The sequence below is a fragment of the Aquila chrysaetos genome, chromosome 3 (assembly GCF_900496995.4).
Source record: "Aquila chrysaetos chrysaetos chromosome 3, bAquChr1.4, whole genome shotgun sequence".
Taxonomy (NCBI): Eukaryota; Metazoa; Chordata; class Aves; order Accipitriformes; family Accipitridae; genus Aquila; species Aquila chrysaetos.
Genome location: NC_044006.1, coordinates 36,624,597 through 36,648,687, shown reverse-complemented (window position 1 = coordinate 36,648,687; position 24,091 = coordinate 36,624,597). Strand labels below are relative to the sequence as shown.

The following is a 24,091-nucleotide window of genomic DNA, read 5'->3' as shown; positions in this document are numbered from 1 at the left end:
CGTGTTTAACTTTCTACTTTAAAAGTTGTTGCATTGATGAGATAAACACCAATGACTGCCCCATCTTCAGACTTTGGTCTAGTCTGCAGTAGAAAGGACTTGCCATAGTTCAGGCCATCAGTCCATCTCAGTGGAGACAATGCTAATTGGTCATACCAGACAAATTAATACAAGCTACCCAAATTAAAGAAACTGACCTTGCTAGCATAACTTCAGGGTTTCTGGTAATATCAACAGGACCTTAAATTCTACCCCTAAGCTAGGGCTCCAGTTCACAAGCAGCATGGTCTACCTTGGGACATCTCTAGTGATTTCGTGCTGGCACCTGTCCATCCCTGTTTGGAGGTTCTCTTGCAGCACAGATGATTCTCTTGTGTCTTGTGGTAGAGTTTAATTCAGTTCAGAATAGTTTTTCATTATTTTGGTTTAATTAATTTGCATTGGAAAATTTATTGTCCAACCGACTATATGCAGTATCTTCTGTCGTGACCCCAGTAAGCATTTAAAGAGGGAGCTTTTACCTTCCCATCTGTGCTTTGCTACACCTTTGCTTTCTATGCTACAAGTCAGAAGCATTTATCGTCCCAGGCTTATCCAGCATGATGCCTTACAAGACAATATTAAAACTACCAATAGTATTGAGACAGCCCTATATGCCAAGTTCCCTGATGCAGAACCAAAGATACAGTTTTGTCATTCCAGCTCAGCCCTGCTTTCTGCTCTGTGCTTCTGACAGGGATCTCTCTGCCTTTATCTTTGGATGTAAACCCTCACCCAGATGAAAAGAAAGGTGGGATTAAAAAAAAAAAAGCAGGCACCACTTAGCGAGGCCTTAAAAGAGTAGTTTAGTGGAGATTCACTGTATTGTAGCAGAGTTGCATTTAAATGGAGTCTTCCATCTAGCAGAGTCCAAGCTGGTTTACAAACCATATATATGTATGGAAAAAAAACCACATATAGCTTCAGTCACATTGAGATGGGATATAGGAGAAAGCATAGCAGTGCTCTAATAGAACATACTTGTGCTACTTGGGTACTTCAGGTTTAAACTTTCCTTTACTAAGAACCCAAGACTCTTATAGCGGCTCCTGTGTTAACACCTACACTAGTGTTAGTGATAATGTGGAAAATATAATTATAATATTGCTCCTGCTTTATTCCCACTAATTTTTTGATTTCAGATGCCCAACTGCTTGCAGTGACTGATAAATACTGTTTGTGGGTCATCTGGAAGTGGTGGGACTAATGTAATTACCATAGCCTTCCTATATTTGTCTTTTAGGGCAAGAAATAAAGAAACAGCTATTTGAAACAAAACCTAGTGTATCCTTTTGATAATAAGCACTAGTAGAGCAGTAGAGTGGTTGAAGGTCATTTCAAAAGCCTTGACCTCTGAAAAGATTGAGCTCTCTAGAGTGAAAGGACCAGTTTCCCTTGACTTTTCCTTGGTAAGCCTTGCAAGATGAGTGGAAGAAAACCCCTACTGCCTCTTTGAGTCCTCGGTAATTCTTATGAGGACAGTCTCTGCTGTGGGCTGCCCTGTAGTGAAGTGCCTATAGTAGAACACATTTCCTAAGTTGAAAATGAAATGTCATTAAAGGATTTACCTTCTTAAATAAAGTGAGGTGAAACTGGTCACCCTGGCAGGCTTCCAAGCCCTTAGGAATATGTGTGAGAGAAGGTATTGAGGCATAGCCACTATTGACAAATGCTGTGTGGTTGACAAGCATCCTAGAGATGTGTGATGAAGGATATACAGATTCAGCCTTTGAGGACTGGGTCTAGCGGGTCTGATTCAGTATGTTGGAGCAAGCTTTTGGGTGGAGGATGTTGCTATCGGAGAGCCAGAGGACTGTGCTGGAAGTGATGTTAACAGATTCCTGGAAGGATGTAAAGAGGGACTGCACTACTGTACTTGAGGGTGGAGAAATTAAGAGTCTTAAAATTTGACTTGGAAATGCATTGCACAGTACAAGAACTTCAGTGGGAGAAATCTGGTACAGGGACAGATACTCTCTCTCCTGTCCTAAATATGTATAATGGAGTTCTTTTGCATTTATTGGGCATTCCGTACAACACTTTGAAGATACTAGTGTTAATCTGTTCTCTGCTTTTATGTTTTCTAATTTTGTGTGGTATTCTGGTTTTGCCTTTGTTTCAGATAGCAATTGAGTCAGGCACATGCTGGGTGGGCCTGGATTCAGGAGAATCCAATAAACAAGCATAATTAGAATTTAAGAGTTCGGTAGTTAGTGCTCAAGATGATTGCTATTCTTTTGTACTATTACAATGGACGTTTTCCCAAGAGTTACATTATAGTTGGGTTAGATTTCATTTATTGAGGTGAAAACAGTAGCTTGTGTTGACCTGGTGTGTGCTTTGATCGTTTGTATTAATAACCTCTAACCACTTCCTTCCCCCCACTCCCATTTTGCTGCTTGTGTAAATTAACCTCTTCTATCACTTCAGGGTAAGGTTCAGATTAGCTTCTTTTATGTCTTTTCAAAAGCTGTGCTTAACTCTGTGTAGCTACTGCATTAATGTAATCTCAGGTGGGACATTTCCAAAGGATTGTTCAGTTACACTATGTTTTTCCGCTATTCCACGTGCTGTTCTCTTGACCCTGAATACATTGTACTACCTTTGAAATAACTCAGTTTCTCTTGGTTTTGGTCTGAATCTGCTAGATTTATGTGAATTATTTTTTTTATTTATTTTTTCCTTTTTAAGGTGTAATGAACATTTACTTTAAATACTTTGGTTTTAAGTGGGCCTCCAATTCCTCCCCCTCTCCCAGCTTCATTTGGATTCCCTGCACAGCTGGCTTTTGTACCATCAGCAAAAATTGTAAATGGCAAACACCTGGACTACATGTGTCTAACACCATCCCAGTTCTGACTTGCTGCTTAAGTGAAAACAAATTTAGATTTTTCCCACAGTGCTTTGGTTAGGTAGAGCTCCTCTAACTGGAGAAAACTGCTTTTGGTGTCATGGATATGACTAAGGATTGTATCTTAAGGTTTCTTAAGGAACCAGGCTGTTCTGCAAATGTATGAGTCTTCTTTCTTTCTCTCTTTCCCTTCCTTCACAAATAATAATTAAAAAGTAAGTCTTATTCTTAAAGGCAAACAGAATTCATGCTTTGTTACCAGTTATTAGTCAACTGGACTGGGAGACTGCCTACAGAGTACTTAGCTTTTGTGCTCAGAATCAGGATTAACAACTTTCTATCTTTACAAATTAGAACTCTTGACCTCTCTGTTAATTTGGTCCTTATTGTATCAACTTGGAAATACTCTACGCTTCCCCTTCTGGAAGTGTTTAATCTGTTAAAATTATTACCTCACCTACATTTAGAAGCCTTCTTGGAAGGAGACCAATGCTGCAGGTCAAGTAGAGAAATACTGAGCAAGCAGTGGGGCTGGGCTGAGGGCTGCTTGGGAACCCAAGCCATTGCCAGCAACTGCAAATGCCACAACCTGCTGGTTTGCCCTAAACAGTACGGGTTGGGGCAAATGCCACAGAGTCAGATCTGCCTTCTGCTCAGGCTGATGTACGTGGACTTCCACATGACTGTAGAGAGTCATTGCAGCTTTTCCTCTGAGGATTAGATGACCTGGGAAACAAAGGTCATTTTGGTTTCTTACCTGCTATACCTCTAAGGTTCCCTAGGTAGAAAGCAGTAGGGGTTCTTGGTTTTGGGAGTTGCAGCTTATTGCAGAAGGTGTGCAAGGGGGACACATCTCCACTCTCTTGCAGACGTTTTGCTATTCCCACCCATAATGTGCAAAAGTGTGGGGATTTGGTGGGGTTTTTTTGTTTGTTTGCTTGCTTGCTTGCTTCCTATTTTAATCTAAAATCCAAGCAGCTTACAAGGAACAAAGCAGAAAGTCTCCCCAGGCATACAGTGTGGGCGTCTCCTGTGTGACAAGTAGCTGCTTTTGCGAGTCCGAAAATAGCCCGTGTGCTTCGTGCATCAGGAGTGTTCTTGGGAACACCGCACGGATGCAGTGCACAGGCACACGCCAGGCACTGGGCTTTTGTAGCTGTGTCACCCTACCCCATGCCTGCTCCCGAGCCTGTGAGAGGGAGGGTCACAGGCAAAATTTTTGCATCAGAAAGACAGTAGAAAAAAATGAGGGCTGGCTGGGAAGTTTTATGTGTGGGCTGGTCTCATCTTGAGAGAAAGCACTAGTGTGTTCTTGTCATACTGCACGCTTACCGAGCATGTTTCGCAAATACCCCTGTGACCTATAAACAGACAATAAAATTTGTGGGTGTGGATAGCTGACAAATTCCGAGGATTTAGGGCATGAACCCGCCAACCTTTATTCATGCAGATAATCCTAATCCATGCAAGTTCCACCAAATTTTTTGTTGCTGTTCATCCAGTGAGTCAGAGTGAGGCCTTTCTGCAGGTCACATTGTATTCTCCTGAAAACGGCTCGTGGTGCTTTTGTTTCCCTTTCGGATAACTTCTGTGGCAAGCTGCCCGGCTCATTCACATCTCCCAAATTTGAAAATAATAAAATCCAACCAACTCCCCCAACTGCTGAGCTCTTAATAGTGATGGGAGCCACGTTTCCAAGTACCCTGGCCTGTCCGGGAGATTTTACAAGGCTGTGGGAGCCCAGTGGGAGAAAAATGCTGGTGTTAAAGCCCTGGGCCCCTTTGCTGCTGTGAGCAAAAAGAGAAAAGGTAATTAAAAAAATAAAATAAAATAAAAAAATTAAAAACCCTACAACGTGGGTTTCACGGTGACCATCAGCACCCAAGCTTGGCCGTTGTTTTGCAGGGAGACGGTGAATGTGTTGTCAGGCATGAGCCGGTGCTGAGGCCGCAGTGGTTCTCTCCGATAAGTCACCCACGTTCTGTGTTTCGGTTCCCTGTCCTTCGGATGGGAAGCCCGTGCCGTCAGCCCTCACGGCGTGTCTAGCGCTGCTCAGGTGTACGCAGAGGGGCTAGGAACCGTGCTGCCAGCCACGCGCCCGTGAGACCTTGATTTATTTTTTAGGTTGCATCAAGGCTCTTTCTGATTTGCCTCTGGCATCAGAAGATGCACGCGGGCTGTATCTTTTCTTTTACCCTGGAACGACCGGCGGGAAGTGCCGTTTTTAGTGCAAGGCGGCTGCCGTCGGCCGAGGTGGGGCTGTCGGGGACCCCCCGGGGAGCCCGGCCGTTCCCTGCCCGCCGCAGAGCGGCCCGGCCCGGCGTGGGGCGGGGGCCGTGGGGCCGTGGGGCGGGTGTGCTCCCGCCAACGGCCGCGAGAGGGCGGCGGCGGCCCGGGGAGCCGGCCCCGGCCCCGGCCCCGGCGCGGGTGCTGGCCTGCCGGCCCCGGCTGGGTCGGTCTCCCTGCGCCCCCTTCGTGCCCCCTTCTCCGCCAGCGCGCGTGGGCTCTTCTCCTTTCCCTTCGCTTTTTGCTGCCCGTCACTTCACCGCCTGGTGCATGGGACCCCAGCACGCCAGCTAATACCCGTTTCTTGCAGGTAACGTTTCGGACAAGAATCTACCACTGTAATATTAACAGCCAAGGCGTCATCTGCCTGGACATTTTAAAAGACAACTGGAGTCCAGCGTTAACCATTTCGAAAGTTCTCCTCTCCATCTGCTCCCTCCTCACAGACTGCAACCCGGGTAAGTCCCCTGCGCGGCCACGCAGGCCGCCTGCCCCCTTGCACCCCACCTGGCACCCAAATGACGTGGCCCCCGTCTCATCCCGCTGGCTTCGGCCAGCGCAGCTCTGGGCTCCGGCCTCCAGCACGGCACGTTTCCCTCTCCAGGGCAGCCGGAGAGGGGCTGGAGGTGGTGGAGGTGATATACCCTACCTGCCTGCTGTTCACCGCTCCTCAGGCTGACCCACGAGGAAAGCGGCCAGTCCTCCTCCTGCACATGAAAACTCCTTCCCCTTCCAAACCAACTCTGGTTTTGGGTAAGGGTTAAATGCTCTTTGCTGGTCTGTAGGGCTGTAGTCATTCAGTAACGGAGCGCAGTTCTGAAAACAAGGGGATTAGCCTTTTGCTTTCCATCATCTGTTTAAAACTGGTGACCAACTATGCCACAGGTAGTCCTCGCTGCTTATCTAACCCACCCGTTATCCACCAGTTAAGAGGAATATGTCTTGGCTTCCAAAGTCAGTTTTACGGGTTGTATTTCTATATGTGTCTAAAGATGAGAGAAACACCAGATTTCACACTATATTATGTATAATAAACTTGTTGAAAAAAATAAAACCTTTCCTTGAGATCCGATCTTTCCTAGAAGGCAGCTTTATATTGATACAAGTACACTTAGCAATGAGTATGTCCCAGCCACTTTTAGAAGGGGTAAAATGAACCTGAAACGCATAAATCGGTGAAGGTCCTCAGTAATGCAAAATATGACTGTTGGATTGTTGTCTTTTAAACTCCTTAAAACTTTAATTTGTATTTTGCTCCTTATTAAGCAATAGATTAGTGCGTCACCATAAATACACACAAATCAGTGAAGATACAGACCATCAATTCAGTATATTTAGATTGTTGCAATGTACCTTTACCCTTTGTGATTCCCTTGTATTAAAGGGTGTGATTCCCTTGTATTAAATTCACACTTCCGCTTTAATTTTAAGTTTTTATTCGGTAACTTGTCTGAAGTAAGTGGTTTGTTTTCTTTTCTTTTCAGCTGACCCCCTGGTTGGAAGTATTGCCACTCAGTATATGACTAACAGAGCAGAGCATGACAGAATGGCCAGACAATGGACCAAAAGATATGCTACATAAATTGGATTTTCGTCAAACTCTTACATTATTCGTCTGTGATGGAAAGAGCTGCTTATGATTTTGAAGGGGGTGGGGGGAGGGAGGGTGCTGGTAAAGAGTAGGGTATTTCTATAACAGATTTTATTCAGTCTTTTATTTCCTAAGATTTTGTTGTTGTAACTTAAGGTATCTTGCTACAGTAGACAGCTAGGATTGGGAATAGCATATTTTAAGACTGTAATTAGTTCAGCAATATTAGCTCACATATAGTACCGAGAAGAATGTAAACTTCTTAGACTTCTTTGGTTTTCAGTTTGCTTGCAATATGTAAAAGATTAAAACAGCTTAATTTTGTACAGGTACATATGTTGACATTTATGTAAAAGTCCTTTCAAGACTCTACACACTGTTTTTGCTTTTTGTTTTGTTTTGGGTTTAGGGGTTTATTTTGTTCTCGGGGTTTTTTTGTTTTGTTTTTTTGTTTTGGGTTGGTTTTTTTTGTAAAAAGATGTCGGGATTGTTTTCCCCTATGGAGGGCACATTGGTATTTAACAAATCCTTTTTAAAGACTGTCATCTCATGATCTGTGATACGGAGAGGTGGATATATGGCCTCATATATGAATGAGAAGTAGTTAATGTATTATTTTATAAGCCAATCTATCTTTGTGAAAAGAATAAAGGGTTTAATCAGGACTGACGGTAACCTGTAGTGAAATACCTTAAGCTGTTTAACTGTAAGGCGTGGAATAGGAGTCACTCAGTGGATTGGTTGTATGTTGTGGGCTACTTAAGTCTGCATTTGTTACTGTGCTAATAAAAAGATGTTTAAAAAAAAGAAGAAGAAAAGATTTCTGCTTAGTGCCTTGCTTTGTCATTTTGCCAGAACAGTGTCTCCCAGTATGCTTTGAGGATTACAGTATCGATAAGGACAACGGAGATCTGCAGGTGAGTGCACTGACTGCTGCTATTTTGGGAAGACACTTCTGGACAAGCATACAATGAATGACAGCGTAAGACTTTTTAAACTGTTTACTGTGTAAGAGTTGCGCAGGCTGGCAGGGCCCCTGAGGAGGTCACCTGCCACAGACAGAGTCCACGCTAGTTACTTTTTAGCTTAAGTTTTCACGGCATTGGCTTTTCAGGACTGGCACATTATTTGAATGAGAGTGCAACCGGAAAAGTGTAAGAGGTCTGGAAGGGAAACAGGCAGGACGTAAAAGGAAGAAGAGAGTATCTTCATGGTTTTCTGATGGAATGGTCTGTTCCCACTTGGAAGAGGAGAAGGAATCGTGTCCTGGTAAGCTAGCAGAAGACACCTTAAAGGAGAGTAAAGGAGACTTAATCTGTAGATCCTTTAACTACCTACAAAGATTATCTCCTAGAGACATGGTGTTTACACTAAGGTGTGTAGCAACAGGGCAGTTAGTTGGGGATATGGCATTTTTGACCACTCCCTTAAGGTAAAGGCCGGAAGCACAGATTCATTTTCACATGGCAAGTACTTAACCTTGCGACATTCTTCTGAGTGCTATGTGGTCATCTGCGCTCTCAGATTTGTTCTGGTACTTTAAAATGAATTCTGTATATGTTTTACTTATATACTTCTCTTCCTATCTATATATAGATCAAATCTACCTTGGTCCAAAGTAATCTGTTAACTAGAGGTACCCTTCCTTTGCTGGGTGGTTGTGGGTAGTAGTATGTTAGCCTCATCTGCTGAACTGCCTTCTTTTGACACAATGTATGTTTTGGTGTATGAGCTCCCTCAGCTGTTTGGTTCAGCCTAGGAAAATTAATGGTATATAGCTACATCACACCAGGAGCATCTCTGGTAATCGTTTTCTCCTCTCCTTTACTGAGTGAGGAGGTAAATGGGTGTACCTATTGGTACATGAGTACCAGTATTGGTAAATGAGTGACCTAGGACAGGTTTCGAGTCAGTGGAATGGTAAGAAGAAACATGTGTTCTGCCCTTTAGCTGCTATGTTATACTCTGTACTTCTCTTATTAACCCTATGTAAAACTGTACTGCAGTGAGTTTCATTTTTACTCAGTACCAGCCACTCTGTGTAGATTGTTTGCAGAGGAGACACTACATTTTCCATCACTTGTCAATAAAATACTGCGGTATTTAGAAAAGACAATTGATTTGAGTGCTTAAGAAGCATCAGAATAAGCTTATAAAAGAAAACGGTGGTGGTTGTTTATGTGAATGCCCAAAATGATCTAAACTTGTTTCTAATTAATTTAACGAAATCAAAGATAACGTGTTTGCCTTTACGTAACCTGTTTGGAAAAATGGCTGTAATCATTCAGAAGATTCCTTTTCCTCTTGCCTTTCTTAAAACATTGTCAAGTCCTGAGTGTCCAGGGGAGCAAGTGAGCAAGCTGATCTTGCATGACATGGCTCTGGCAGCCTACAGGTCACATCAGTCTTGGCGGTGGAATTGGCACCGAGACTGCAGGGTGCAGAACTGGACAGGAACCAGTCATCTCTGTTCCTTCCATCTCCACACATTTTACATTAATTCTCACTTGTTAACCTGCACTCTCTGGGCTCAAGGGTCAGCTTCAGTGACAATGTGCGGTTAGCAAAGGTCTTGGCTTATTTTGATTCATCCAAAGCTGAATCAAGTCCATTCTAGAAGAAGGGTTCTGCAGAGCCGAAGAGGAGGAACATAACCAATTCCTTGGTGAGCGGTTGCAGCAAGGAGGTGAACTGCTGCTGCTCTGCAGTCACCCCCACTTTGCACGCATGCAGGCAGATGTGGAGTCTTCTGGGTAGGGAGAAGCCTTGAGGACACGTGTGTTTGGTAGGAAATGAGTGAGGAGGGAGTGTTGTTCTGCAGCATCACTGGGGACAATGACTATTACTAGCCAGGTTGGGGGAGGTCATGCTATAGTACTTACTCAGCTGCAGTGTTGCAATGGAAACAATTGTATGTTTCTAGCACTACATTACAAGAGCTTGCTCATTGGTAATTGCTCTCTTATCTTACTCCTTGGCCACAGCAATCCAAACTATATTGAGCAAAGCACACAAGCAGTTTCGTCTACCTTCATTATAAAGGTAGGAATACCTGCTTAGTTTTTAGTGAATTGTACTGCTGCTCTAACATTAGTAATGCTGACGGACTTTATTTGTCAGTATTCAGGAAGAGCAATGCTATAAGCACACAGCTTAATTGTGATCATTAAGCACGCTTACTATTTAACTGTTATGACAGTGCAAATACTGCTTGTGGTTTTGCTGACTCACAGTAAAATTCTCAATATTTGTTCAAAGCAACATTAATTTAGTGGAAAATGAGGGAACTGGGTACTTCAGTTCACTCCCTCTTCCCACTCTTGTCTTCAAATAGAAAGAAAAGCTAGTATCAATTAATATAAGAGGTTATCAGAGGCCAAAAGCTGGCCACTCTCTCTGGGAACGGTTGCTCATTCTGTCCCTCTATATCCAATTTTGTTTAGTTTACTGACAGGCTGACCTAGGACAGCAGATTCCTGCAGCACAGGTTTACCAGTGTGGAGAGTCAAATACAGCACGTACAGTTGTGCTCCTGCCGCTGGACAATGTGTGGCATATTAAGACCAAGGCCATTTGTACAGGTATTTCTGGGTGTTTGCCATGGGGATGTTCCCAAAAGGCAGCCTCCTACACTCCCTAGCTGCCTCTCACAAAGTAGTGCAGCACTTTGTACCGGTTGTTATCTGGCCTGTAGCTTCATACCGAGGGTGGATTACTGCAGCTTGGCTGAACAGCTGGGTAGGAGTATTATGCAATGCACTGAGCAGAGCCCGGCCAGTACCTCCAGCATACAAAATTGCTGTGCATAATTTCTCAGTAAAATTATCACCTATGTGAATGTGACTGATTTGTACTGGACGTGCTGGAACAAAACCATGTACAGCTATGTTGTCCTTCAGGTTGCAGTTAAATTAATAAGTGCTCTGAGAGCTTTTCTGGTTTGTACAAATAAATTCCTGAGCTGAAAGCACTACTTGCCAAACGCTGCTGACAAGCTTCATGTCGGGGTAGATCTGTTCTAGTATATCCCACAAAATTCTTTTTTCTTTTTTTTCTTTTTTTTTTTTTTCTCTTCCAGACACTAGCAGAACTTCAGTGGCTAAATCTTCTGGTAGTTGTTCCTCCTGCCCCAAACCCTTCTCCTGCAGCAACACACTGACCTGAGCCTCCTGCAGCATCAGAAAGCCCTGTGGCCCTGTTTAAGGTCAAGGTAAAAGGACTGTTGCCATTTCAGACATATCCTCTCTCCAAATTGAACGCTTTATTGCAGCTAGTACTATTTGTAGCTAGAGGCTATAGATCTGCAGGGGGATTGCTTAATGATAAGCTTCTTGATTTGTCCCTCAACATGGCTGTATCCAGGCATAGTCAAAGCCCCCACTAGAGAGGTATCCACCTGTCCCTCCCTCCTCCATAACCCTTGTTGCAAGGTAACTCCTCTCATGAAGCGCTTTTTAAGGCTTTTACCACCAGTGACGTTCTCAAGCCAAGTCTGTGAGAGGGAAGGATATCTCTTAGCCATAAGCTTGCTGATTTTATTGCTGAATGAGATTATTGCTTTAAGTTAAACTGTGAGAAGCAAATGGCACAGAAAGGACTTAGGCTGTGACCTGGCAGCAGCAGACAATGCTAAGGTAGCTTAGTTATCACAGTTATTCCCTTTGCTCTTCCTTCCAGGCAAGGGAAATGTTGATTTGTTCTGGGACTGGGAGAGTTTGCTAGCTAAGAAGGTGAAGGGCTCAAGCACTGTTTTCCGATCTGTCACAGTCACTTCCCACAGTCTCACTTTCTCGGCTCTTGCCCATTGCTGTGCTGCTTCTGTTTCCACTTGCCTTTGGTCCAGGAGGTCAGTTTTGTTTCCCAAGACAATAACTGTTACCTACAAACAAAAGGAAAGGGAGAGCTTTATATAAAAAGCATCCACCACTCACAATGCTTTTAAACAGCAGGCAAGTAGCAACACAGTTCAGACCTGTTCTTGAACTTAGCACTGGCACAAGGTAAGCTGTGTGTAGTTTGGAAGATCAGGGTCTGGGATTTGAATTAGCCTCACCTACCTGTGGGCTGGGAGTTGGTTTTAATCATAGGATATGCAGGACTTCCCCTTCTCCCTCTGATTGCTTAGAGGGAGACAATACCCAAGAAAGCCAAAGTTAAACAGCCCTATTCTCCATTTACTTGGCAATTGAGCTGCCCTAGACAAATGACAGGAGCATGACGTCTGAGTACGTCAGAGCAGCGGATGCTTGAGTGATGAAAAAATGCAGGCAGCAGAGAAAGCCTGGACCCCACAGCTGTGGATTTTGCCCAGCTTGTTTTTTCCCCCAGCCCCAACCCGCAACATAAGTAAAGCCAAACCTGCCAGAAGGCAGCCTGTGTGAGCAGCCTGGGCATGCTGAGCTGCTGTGCCCCTCGCCCAGGCCAGCTGGCCGCCCGCTCCTGCAGGCAGGGTAAGCCACGAGAGGGACCTCAGGGGACAGCCTGCTGTCCCTGACAGGGTCAGGTAAGCACCAGCACCAGCCTCTCCAAAGCAGTTTTGAGAGCAGCTGGTTAGCTAACAAGAGCAGCATGGCTGTATCCGTTCAGACCCTTGGCTGTAAGGATCCATCAAGTGACTTCTATATCACCGAGACAGTACCGTGTGGCTGAGCTCAGTGGCCTGCCCGGTACTTCAGTTCTAGGAAGTGCTGAAGATAGTGCTGACCACTTAAAGTTGCTGCTCCTGCTTATTTTAAGTTAACCATTTTCTAAAGATGTTTTACCAGCATGAGCTCTTAGGGGAAAACCATGTATTTATAGTTCAAGGTCCTTAGTCAAACTCTGGTCTCATCTCTACACTAGTGGTTTGACAAAGATCAAGTGATAAAGTCCTCTCTTGCTGATGATTTGGGGTTTTTGCTGTGGCCCCACCTGCTTGCTCTTTCCTGTTCATTTGGCTAACTCCAGGATGTCTTCTGTCTCTTTCCAGCTAGAGATGTTTGTCCTGTTCCTGTGAGGTCTGAGCCTTCCTTTCTTTTCTATAGCAGCCCAGGGTGTTTGGAAAAATGTTTTTTCCCTCTGCAAAGGCTTTGAAAGAAGCTATAGTCTTCATATGTATTTACCACATGCTCCAACTGAATTTTACCTATGGTTAAGCTCTGTCAGTACGAGAGAACACAACCTCTATTTAGTATAACGTTTGGCCGGGCTTTAAGGTACGTGCTGGATGGCCCCCACAGCCAGCAGAGGCAAGGAACCAGCCAACAGTGTTTTCTGTCATCTGCCACACAACAGGGGACCGTGCTACTCAACAAGGTGAAGTTCTGCCAGCTCAGAAACACCATTTGTGGAGATACATCCCTAATTCAGTTAAGGATGCATTCTAGCAGAGCCCAGACTTTAAGTCTGCTGATGCTATCTTAAGGTAGGGGTCCTGATCTCACCTTCTATGCTTCAAAGCCTATTTTATATGGACTAGAAATCACAGGAATAAAACTAATTTATCCAGCTTATTGTGGGCACCACTCTTTCAATTATGTTATCCTCATTCAAGATCACAACTTTAACCTTTCCCAGAAGATAAGCAAATTGGCTGTTTTCTAAAATACCTGCATGCCACAAGAGAGAAGAGTTCTGGCAGGTAACACAGAACAGAGGGACACAGACCCTGTGGGGTTGCAACTCTCTCTCTGCATTACAACATGCTGTAAAGTAACAACTCGGGGCCCTCACAAAACACAGCGCCTGGGAAAAATTTCCTGCTTGTCCACCTTTTCTTGCCCTGCAGGGGAGTTATGATTGACTCCCATATCCCTGATATACGTGACAGTCTGCAGCTCACACCAGCCCTACCAGCTAACATACCTCTCCTATGACTGCACGTTCAGCTGCTGTCAAACTTGCAGCCTGCCTTCCTCCACCACCCTATGTGCTGTCAGTACTAAACAAGTTACATTTTTGAAAACTCTCTCCCTACCATTATCCAATTAATTCTTCGTGCACGTTTTTTTTTTTTTTTTTAACAGCATAAAACAGACATTTGGAAAGCTGTAGGCTAAAGACATTTAACAGGGAAAACTACTCGAGAATATAAAGATACTGTAGGAAAAGCCATAATGCTAATGCCACGTGCAAGTTATATTTGTTTAGCTAAGCTGGAACACTGTCAGCTGAAAACACTAGCTGCTTTCTAAGGGAAAATAGAGCAGTCATTTCACACAATTGAATTGATTCAATATGGTTGTTAAAATACATTAAAGCTGCTTTGCCAATTGACTAATGTCTGGGAGACCCATTGTCAATTACACTAGTTTGTAAGCCATCAAGTACATGAATACAAAACAAACAAAGATAATGCCCTTCGTTATATTATTCTATGCACTTGACTTCCCGTGTACAATACCTAAAAAAAACATATGAACTGCACTGCTGTAGACCATATGTTTTATTAGTCATAAGTGTCCTGGCTGGTGCACTCAGCTAACAATTTTAGCTGTAGTAGAGAAAGTAAGGAGAGAAAAAAAAAGCATTCTTTTGCATGACCTGCATGGCATGTGAATTAGGCTTCCCAGCATGAGAAAGCTTCCTTTTGCTGGATTGCCCAAGGCTGTGGGTACATTCGTTTTCTTTTGTGTGCAAGTTTTACAGAAACAAAATCTATGCTTTGCAACCTTAACTTCCTATCACTGATACAGCGATAAGCCAAGCAGTTATGGCACTATGCATTTACCTCCTTTTTGTCTCTAAAGACGTCGATCTCCTTTTTGAGTAGTTCAACTCTTTGGAAAGCTTCGAGGCTGGTCACAGCATACACGAGAACGAAGCCATCAGCAACAGAGAAATAGTGCTTTGGCAATTCTATGCCCTCCTGCAGACCCCTGGTGTCATAAAGCCTTAACTGTTCCTTCACACCTCGGTCTGTCTCCACCGATGCCAAATACACATCTTCCATTGTGGCACCTTCATCTAAGCCTGTTTTAAAAGAAGCAGGAAAGTTCAGCTGGTGTAAGTACAGCACCACTATAAGAAGTATTTGCAGTACTGCAGAATTTTACTCCACAATAGCTTTCACTGCATGTTTTCCAGAGTGACTTGACCTGGACTCGACCTTGCCTGACATCCCCATGAAGGGCTGTATTCATAGGTCACCGCACCAGCTATTTACAATAGTGACACTGCGTAAATACAGCCATCTAATATATGAGCACATGGTTATGCTTGTAAAATTGATCTATACAATGTGCATATTCAGGATAGGATAAGATATACAGCTCTTCCCCCAGGTTTCCCAAACTCCAACCACCCAGTGTACCAATTCTGTGCCAAACATGCTGCAAGTGGGCCTGCCCAAACATATCCTTTTGGAAGAACAGCCAAGGAACACCAGATAGTCAAGTACTAACATCTTGAGCCTACTTCTTTGCTTCATACTGAGCTGGATCATATGGCAGAAGCAGGAGCCAAAGGAATAATTCTGGAAATGAATGTGTATTGGTGGTACAACTAACCAACAAGTGAAATCAAGCCAGAAAGGGAAGGGGATGTTTGCATGCAAGCAAAGTTGCATGCTATATTTACTCAAATACACAGTGAGCTTTTTCCATCCCTTAGGGATTTAAAGTGACTCAGATTTGCTAATGGGAGCAAGCTCATTTACTGCAAGGTAAGAGCATGCATAAGGTAACAAGCTTTCATATATATATATCACCTGCTCCATGGTAACTATCTGCACATTGGCTCTCCTTCCTTCCTCTCCCTGTGGTAAATGTGAGGTAATTCAAGGCAGCTTACTTTGAACTAATTAAAATTATTTTTTCCAAGCCAAGCCTGAGAACACATAGATCACCTTAGCTCTGTGTTCCCCCTGGATGCAGGTGCATAAGGTTACAGGTCCCAACAAACTATGTATAGTGTAGCTGGGCCACTTTCAGACTTGGTTTTAAGTATTCGTATAAACCCTCTGCAATCCATGTTTTTGCCTCCACTGCACTCCTATATACATGAATTGTTTGCTGTTGCAGGGCTACGATAATGAGTGCTGCATTATTCTCTTTGTCTGCCAAAAAGGGACCATATTACAGCATTGTCTAAGAAAACACGAGGGATTATCTGGCCTGTGAAAATAAGGATTTTGCTATATTCAATGACACTATTCAAAATACTTCACATTGACAAACAAACTAAAGCATTCCACCCACGCGGATGGTTTTCCATGATGTATGCAGCATTCCTGTGCAAGAAAGTGGCACAAGCTGTTCTTTTTGCCCCTCTCTGTGCAGTCTTCATAGATCAAACTCTTATTAGATTTGCAGTGAATTAATTTATCTTGCCTCCAAATATAGCCATGCTAAAGTGTGGGAGCAAAAGTAAGAGCAGAAGGACAAAACAAAGGTTAATAAAAAGAGGAAGCACAAACGCGTTCCATATGGTTGGAGAATGTGTTACAAGGGCGTTTTTAAAGACTGAAGTAGGTAACAGCCCTTTCTGGATTTAGTACTGTATTTTTTCTTGCTCTGCCTCATTGCATTGTGCAGACAGGTCAAGGAAATATCTAGCATCAGTAAATACTACTTTGGCAAGAAGGAATGAACCATAAGTACCTAAGTTTTCTTTTTAGAAAGCAATGAATAATGTTGTACAGGTTTTTACCATCTAAATGCTGCACTGTAGTTCGACAGTCTTTGATATATCCACACTCTCTTGTGACAGCCTCTTCTTAATGGCATTAAAAGTAGCAGTGAAAATTATGTCTTTTAACATCCTACTTGAAAACGAAGAGGAAAAATTAAGACCTGGGACTTAAGTCAGCACAACAGAGCAACAAATTTTGATGTGAAATGGTGGGGGGAGGCACTTTGGAGGCAGCTAGAATTTATGCATCAGTATCAGATTCCAGAGGTGAAATTTCACCTATGTACATTGGGGAAGGGAGTATATGCAAGCGGATTCCTAAGCAAACACAGATAATTTTTAGATATATCTGTGTCACCTTATTCTAGGCCCTGCTTCTAAAGCCCAGACCACATGCTAGCCCCATCTTCCTGACAACGATATTTACACTTCTTGTTAGTACCGTCCCATTCAAACATGTGCCAGGCAAGTTGTTGTACGAGCGGCAAAACTAGTCAGGAAAGCCCAGTGTCCTAGGAAGGTGTCTGGCACCATCCCATCCTCCCTGTCATAATGACCCCGGTTCTCCTTTCCTTCACTGGCACCCCCAGGCATCCTCCCACCTTCGCTACCTGGGTGGGCAAGGGCAGCTTGTGCTGGGGAGTTACTGCCCTGCAAACTGCTGCCAGCTCAAGTAGGTGTTGCTTGGAGGAGAGCATTATCATGGGCCTTTTCTCTCTTTCCTGCTACCAGTTTTTCTAAATTTACAGAAACATGTTTTGAGATATCTACTGCTGTGACACAGATGAATGGGCAGATGGAACCAGCTTTCAGGTTCAGAAGCTATGGGGGGAAAGGGGACCTAACAAGACTGAACAATCTCATGGTTTCTTTGGAAACTAAAGATGAAAAAAGTTAGGGAGGGAAAGGAGGAATAGAAAGGAGATTGATGCCGTTCTCTAGCGCCTACTTAGCTGGTGCAAGTCTTGGGAGAGGCAGAAAGGTCTTTGTCTATGTTACCAACTGCTGCCACAGAGGAACTGCAAGGGGAAGCCTCAGTCATAAATTGAATGGTGTTTCAACCCCTGGTGGTTTCCCAAAGAGGAAAAGAAAAGGCTCAATATACTAATGAATACTGCACACTCAGACTAGGCAAGGCAGAAATATTGCAAATACCAAAATAAAGCCAGATTTCAAGATGGATGGAATTTCAGAATTTCCCAAGTGACTCTTGAATATAAAGGCAGTGCAAATTTTGTGTCTTCTTGAGTCCTTCTGAAGATCTCCTGTGTAATCTCTCTTTCCCTCTTTCCAGCAGGAATTTAGCAAAGAGCTCCTAAAGCCTGCTATTCCTTGTGTTTGTAAACTGCAGGATAACAGGCTTTGCTTACTTAGATCTCAAATGACAGCGTATCGGAGGATCCCTGACTCAGAGAAGAGCTGGACAGGCCTCAATGGGAGCTGGGCTCTTTAGATTTAGCTGCTAGTTAAGTACTGGTCCCACCAACCAGTAGCCATGGTTGTGACACTCAGCTGCATACATTCAGCTCCATTTTCATCTATTTCTAAAATGCAAAGCTGACTGCAGGTCTATCAGGAGGTAGTTTTGATTTAAGAAACAAAGATGCAAGAATGCATAATTTGGTTAATTAATTTCCACATCTTTGGAGCTGTGAAAGCCAAAACCCCAAATCCCTCCAGCTGAGACCAAGCGAGGCAAATTCTCTTGTTATGAGTTCTAGCACAGTAATATATGGAGTTTTCATTTCTAGCTAGCAAGGTGATTTGAAGTAGCTGCTTATGAATAACCTGACCATACCAGCTATTTACACAGCCAGGAGGCAGAGATAAGGAAAATCGTGTTTTCTACAGGAAGAGTTCTCATCTCCTGTTGAGCTGATAAGCTGTACTGGGTTTGTGTGGCAAGGTTTTGGTAGCGGGGGGGGGGTTACAGGGGTGGCTTCTGTGAGAAGCTGCTAGAAGCTTCTCCCATGTCCGACAGAGCCAATGCCAGCCGGCTCCAAGACGGACCCACCGCTGGCCAAGACCAAGCCCATCAGCGACAGTGGTAGCGCCTCTGGCATAATGTATTTAAGAAGGGGAAAAAAAGTTGCTGTGGGCATAGAAACTGCAGCCGGAGAGAGGAGTGAGAACATGTGAGAGAAACAACCCTGCAGACACCAAGGTCAGTGAAGAAGGAGGGGGAGGAGATGCTCCATGCGCCAGAGCAGAGATTCCCCTGCAGCCCGTGGGGAAGACCATGGTGAGGCAGGCTGTCCCCCTGCAGCCCATGGAGGTCCACGGTGGAGCAGATATTCACCAGATATCCGTGGAGGATCCCACACCGGAGCAGGTGGGTGCCCGAAGGAGGCTGTGACCCTGTGGGAAGCCCGCGCTGTAGCAGGCTCCTGGCAGGACCTGCGGATCTGTGGAGAGAGTAGCCCATGCTGGAGCAGGTTTTCTGGCAGGACTTGTGACCCCACGGGGGACCCACGCTGGAGCAGTCTGTGCCTGAAGGACTGTAGCCCGTGGGAGGGACGCACGCTGGAGCAGTTCATGGGAGACTGTCTCCCATGGGAAGGACGCATGCTGGAGCAGGGGAAGAGTGTGAGGAGTCCTGCCCCTGAGGAGGAAGGAGCGGCAGAGACAACGTGTGATGAACTGACCCCAACCCCCATTCCCCATCCCCCTGTGCTGCTTGGGGGGGGTAGGTAGAGAATCTGGGAGTGAAGCTGTGCCCGGGAAGAAGGGAGGGGTGGGGGGAAGGTGTTTTAAGATTTGGTTTTATTTCTTTTTACCCTACTCTGGTTGATTGGCAATAAATTAAGTTAATTTTCCGAAAGTCAAGTCTGTTTTGCCCGTGATGGTAATTGGTTGAGTGATCTCTTCCTGTCCTTATCTCAACCCATGAGCCTTTTGTTATATTTTCTCTCCCCTGTCCAGCTGAGGAAGGGAATGATAGAGCGGCTTTGGTGGGCACCTGGCATCCAGCCAGGGTCAACCCACCACATAAGCGTTACCATAGGTTCAGGGGCCAGAGATATTTTAAAGGCAGATGGAAGACTCCTTTCTGCACCGTCACTGAACAGGGACACTGTTTAAGGAAAAATACCTATCCTCTTTACAGACACGTCCTGTGCCAAAGTTAAGCCAGCAACTCTCCTGTTAGCCCTCTCAAGAGAGCTAAGGCCAAGCAGTGCCAGGTACCACAGGTATTTAGTGGGACAATCTTCTACTGCCAGTCAAGGACCCATTTCATGACTGAGGAGGAAAGACTGGCCCCTCTTTCTTCCTTTCTTCAGGAGTGCAAGAGAAGGTGGAGGATTTAGACAAAAACAACACTGAAGCCACAAAAAGAGAGATCATCCCAGGTATCAGGCAACTGTATACATATGTGCAAGCCTTAACAACTATTTGGCCTGACCTATAGCAATAAAATCCCTACGTGACTCAAAGCTAAATCTGCACCCGTTTCAAACATCTCCTTTCAGGTTTTGTCTGATTCCTCATATCAGTTTAGCCAGAGAGGCTGCTATGCAATACGTACGTTACTTTATGTGGCTCATCTTTTTGCCCTCTCCTTTCTCATCCTAGTGCCCAAAGCAAACAGCCCCTCTTGCAGTTTTAAAGCCTAGCACAAAACCCAGTACCACACGTTGTTGCTCACAGGTTCTAGGGACACAGATATTTCTTTTTGGGGGGTATTCCTCCATCCCAAGTACTCTCTCCTCTTTGACTTCAAGCAATCTTAGTGCCTTTGCAAGAGTGCTAGCTGCTGACCATGTAAGCAACAGCCGCACTTAGGGACTTCATCCATGACAAGCCAGGGAGAGCTGAAGGTGCACATTTTTCTAGGAAAAGAAACACTGTGCAACTGGGCTTACAGCACCATCGCTAAGCCCACAGCCAGAAGCATGGGCTCAAAGCCAAGGGCTTTATATAGCAGCGTGAAACCTCCAAGGACACTAATCACTTCCCTGATAGCAGCTGTTCCACTACTTTTTACAGGAAAGTCAACAGGAGGCACGTGAGTACTGATATAGACTCATGGCTGATTTACAGCCAGGAGGAGACCCCATGTCAGTGGCTAGGATGCCTCGGAGGATGGCACCAGACCTTGTGCTTTGAACCTACAACCAAGTTTGAGCACGCTTCTTGTCACTGGGAGGAGGATGGGGATGCCGTTAGGAATGGAGAGACTCCGTGCATTGGCTCGGCAGTCCTCCCCACGGCTCCCTAGCCCTTGGACTGGCCGCAGAGCTGCTCCTGACGTCAGTCAGGAAGCACAGGTTTTGAAACAGCTTGTGTCCATGTTGCCATACCCGGTGAGCTGCCTTGCTGGTTGGCTCTGAACAGACAGGCTTTCAGCAAACACACTAGTCCTTTTTGCCTCCTGCCAAAGAGGCCAGCAGCCAAGATGTACATGTCAGCTTGCTGGAGCTTGCAAGCTTTAGGAAAGGAGGATCAAGATTCAGTAATCATGTTTTAAGCGTGGATGGGCCACCCCTGCAACGGTAGCATCAGCAACGGCTCTGTGCAGTTTAAAGCAGCTCAGCTAAGAGGCAATCAAACACTTGCCATTCCTCAAACTCTGTCCTTGCCCAGTGAGACCCTCACAGTGGTGTCCTGCCTCTGCAGTTTAAGGGTTAAATCAATACAGATTGGAGCAGTAGCTAAAGATCTTCTGGGGACCATTTTCACCAGCCTATACTTTAGGCACTCTCTGCCAGAACTGCCTGTGGGCTGAGGAAGCAGCAGGGAGGACAGTGACCACTCAGCAGGACAGCCAGAAACACCAACCTATCAGTCCATCCCCCAAAACGTGCCTGATGGCACACACGGGTGATACCAAAAGTGCTGGGCCATAGCCGCTCATCCCTTGGGGCTGCTGTGGCTCCGTATGAGCTCTCTCCATACGCTGATCTTGACTCTGCTATTTGCCCTCTTTCTCCGAATGTCTTGGGAGTAAGATTTGACCAAAATCATAGAAAACAGGAGACTACATTCTTCCTTCTCCCCTTGCACCGCGCCCCCCTCCGCTATCAGCTGCTCCCTCCCTTACTGTTAACTCCAAAAAATAAGAGCAGAGCTGCGGGAAAGAAAAACTGATCTTTTTAAGGGGTGGGGGGGTGGGAAGTCTGCGTTGCGCAGTGGCCGAGCTAGAGCGGAGCATTTGGGAGCGACGGAGGGACACCCATAGCTAAACCCCGGGCACGAGGCCTCCCTCCGGTTATGTCAGCTAGTATCCATGACGTTGTATAATCGTGTGCATGGCTGGCTCCATAAATAGCTCCTCCGATCAGCAACACCCGAATATCCTTCCTGCCTGGCTCACTAATAGGAGCTTGGGGCAGGAAGTAATGCAAGGCAATACGATTTAAGTAACGTGGCCTTGCTCATGCTGCTCGGGTGTCTCTGACAATCACCCAGGCCAGTGCAGAGGAGAAGCAGGTCGGTAGCAAAGGGAAAAACCTTCAGCCTGCAGGTTTTGCAACCTTCTCGCTGAAAGCTACACGGGACTACGTGCATAGGGCTCGGTAGGATGCTGGAAACAGATGTTGCTGCAACATTAGAGGAAATCCTCCTTTTAGACAAGGGTATTAGCATGCAGTTCTATATCACGCTTTGCCAGCAAATTCCTCCCATCTCCACATTTTAAAGGCATAGTGCCTGCAAAACACTATTCTAGAAATCCTAGGGTTTATCCAGTAATTTACCCCAACATTTAATTTACCGGCCCAAGGAAAAGATACAAACTGACTAGACTTCTTTGGTCAAAGCCCTGAGATTCACCCCTGGTGCCACCCCTTGTTTCTGGGTGAGGCAGGAATAATTTGTCAGCTGCTGATCGTTGCCCTTCCTCTCAAAGCTAAGTCATGTGGAAAAAGAGGGAAACAAGCCGGCTTTGCCTTCGTTCCCTTTCTTTTGTGCACAGCAAGTCTCAGACATCCCATGGTCCTCTCTGAAGTCCATTTTCCAAAGGAGTATTTCTTTTGAGACCCGAGAAGCTTGGCCCTTGAAGTTCAGTACAGAACGTGGGCCTAAAGCTGAGCTGTTTTTCTTTCTAGTGCTTTGATTAAATATTAGCCAAAACCAAGCAAAATAAAGCTTTAAGAAGACGGAACAAAAGTCTAAACAGTCTCTCCACTCATCATGTGACATCTATTTATTTTTCAGGCATCTACAGCATCTTTCAGGGAATGAGATATTACATAAATAGGCAGCAAGCACATCACCTGCTTCCTGCATTTGTTTCTTTTTAAACATTCACCTATTTTGTAACTGGGAACATCACGGAAAGGGTTCTTCTCCAAGCCTCTTTTAAAAATTGGTAAGTAAGGGACTACAGATTTCAAGAACTGCCCAGAGATGCAACAAAACCACATTAATTTCTTCCTTCACCTCAGTGCAGTTTGCGGTCCTCGGTTACTGGGTTTTTTTGGGCCCACACATAACAAGATGCTGGAAAAGGAAACAATCCCCCTCCCCCCCCCCAAAAGTAAAAATATCTCACCAACGGTATGCTTTCCATAGAGAAGCTGCTCCAAAATCGCAGTCTTTCCCACCGAGGCCATTCCACAAACCACCACCTTGTAGCCCTTTCCCATCTTTCCCAAGACGGCCGAGTCAGCAGGCGAGCCCTGTGCAGACACAGGAGTCTGTGAGCCCGGCGAGGTGGCAGAGCTCGGCACCAGACAGAAGCGAAGCCCACGAAAAGGCGAGAGGCAAAACGCGAAGCAGCGGGTGACTCGCAGGCACAGCTCCCTCCCAGGCGCTCACCAGCGACCGATATTTTTAGGACTAGGGCTTCCTCCCACACCATGTTTTAAGGTTTTAGGCTGCTGCCATTGGTGCCGATGCTTGCCCGCAGCCTCGACGCTTGACCCGTCGGGCTCGGGGAGACTGTGAGCCCTGAAGTGTGTAAACCCTCTGGGGCAGGGGCCGTGTTTGTCGGCGTGTGCGTACACTGCAAGACTGGCGTTACCGGGCTTCGTGGTTTTGCCGCGGGCCCGGCGGTATCTGGTGGTATCAGGACGGCTTCTGGAAACGCGACAAAATGGCGGTTCCTTCCCTCTTACTTCACGCACAGAAAGTTCCTAGCTTTTACGGACCAGGTGATAGAAAACAGGAGGGTTATAAAGCAGAAGCACAGGAAAGCAAATGCAAAAGCAGGTTTTCCGGTCTGCTTTAAACCAGTGTGGATGGGTGGGGGTTGGTTTTAGCGGGAGGCCTCCAGAAGCCAGGGGCAGTTCCCTCTGCCAGCGGAGCCAGGGCAGGGCGGCAGGCCCGAACTCTCCGCCCGCAGTTCGGAGCAGCCTGCGGGCTGCAGAGTACCCTTTCGGGACCGGGAGGGGCTGGCGTCGTCCTCCGCCGATTCCAGTTTAACCGGGTAACGCCTCACACGCCAGGGCGCTCTGCAAAGCATACGCTGAAAAGCGGGGAGGTCACCCCGCCGCCGCAGAGAAGCCAACTCCCCCCCCCCCCCCCCCCGGGGACACCCCCCCCCCCCCGGGGACCCCCCCCAGACCTGCAGCTCCGCGCGCCCCCGGCCCCGCGCGCGCCCCCGGGCCCCCCCGCCCCAGCGCGAGCGCGCACCTGGGCAGAGCTTCCCACAGGACCCCATGGAGCCGCGCCGGCCGGGCGGGCAGAGCCCCGCCTCCTGCCGCCCATTGGCGGGCGCGGGGGCCGGGCAGGGCGGGGCGGGGCGAGGAGGGCGGCCCCGCTCTCCCGCGCCC

The 24,091-nt window shown here is 46.0% G+C and overlaps 2 protein-coding genes across 18 annotated transcripts in view; one reads left to right on the top strand and one right to left on the bottom strand.

The window, feature by feature from the left end:
- The window catches only part of LOC115339998 (ubiquitin-conjugating enzyme E2 E1), a 47,421-nt gene extending 39,838 nt beyond the window's left edge, over positions 1–7,583 (top strand). For all 5 annotated transcript variants that reach the window (XM_030010749.1, XM_030010748.2, XM_041122407.1 and 2 more), the window contains 2 exons: positions 5,487–5,634; positions 6,661–7,583. In XM_030010749.1, the coding sequence (XP_029866609.1) occupies positions 5,487–5,634; positions 6,661–6,758 (246 nt within the window). In that variant the 3' untranslated portion in view covers positions 6,759–7,583. The remainder of the gene's footprint in view (positions 1–5,486; positions 5,635–6,660) is intronic.
- A 3,694-nt stretch (positions 7,584–11,277) lies between these two features.
- NKIRAS1 (NFKB inhibitor interacting Ras like 1) lies at positions 11,278–24,058 on the bottom strand. 13 transcript variants are annotated; one of them, XM_041122410.1, is made up of 6 exons: positions 23,952–24,058; positions 23,691–23,770; positions 23,341–23,456; positions 22,870–22,996; positions 14,476–14,717; positions 11,278–11,646 (listed from the first exon to the last, which is right to left on the bottom strand). In XM_041122410.1, exons 4-6 carry the CDS (start codon positions 22,961–22,963, stop codon positions 11,407–11,409), a joined length of 576 nt encoding a protein of 191 aa, XP_040978344.1. In that variant the 5' UTR covers positions 22,964–22,996; positions 23,341–23,456; positions 23,691–23,770; positions 23,952–24,058; the 3' UTR covers positions 11,278–11,406. The 13 variants fall into 13 exon arrangements, with proteins under 13 accessions (XP_040978344.1, XP_040978342.1, XP_029866621.1 ...); XM_041122408.1 differs by having other exon boundaries at positions 23,341–23,770; XM_030010761.2 differs by lacking the exon at positions 23,341–23,456.
- Positions 24,059–24,091: the final 33 nt, after the last annotated feature.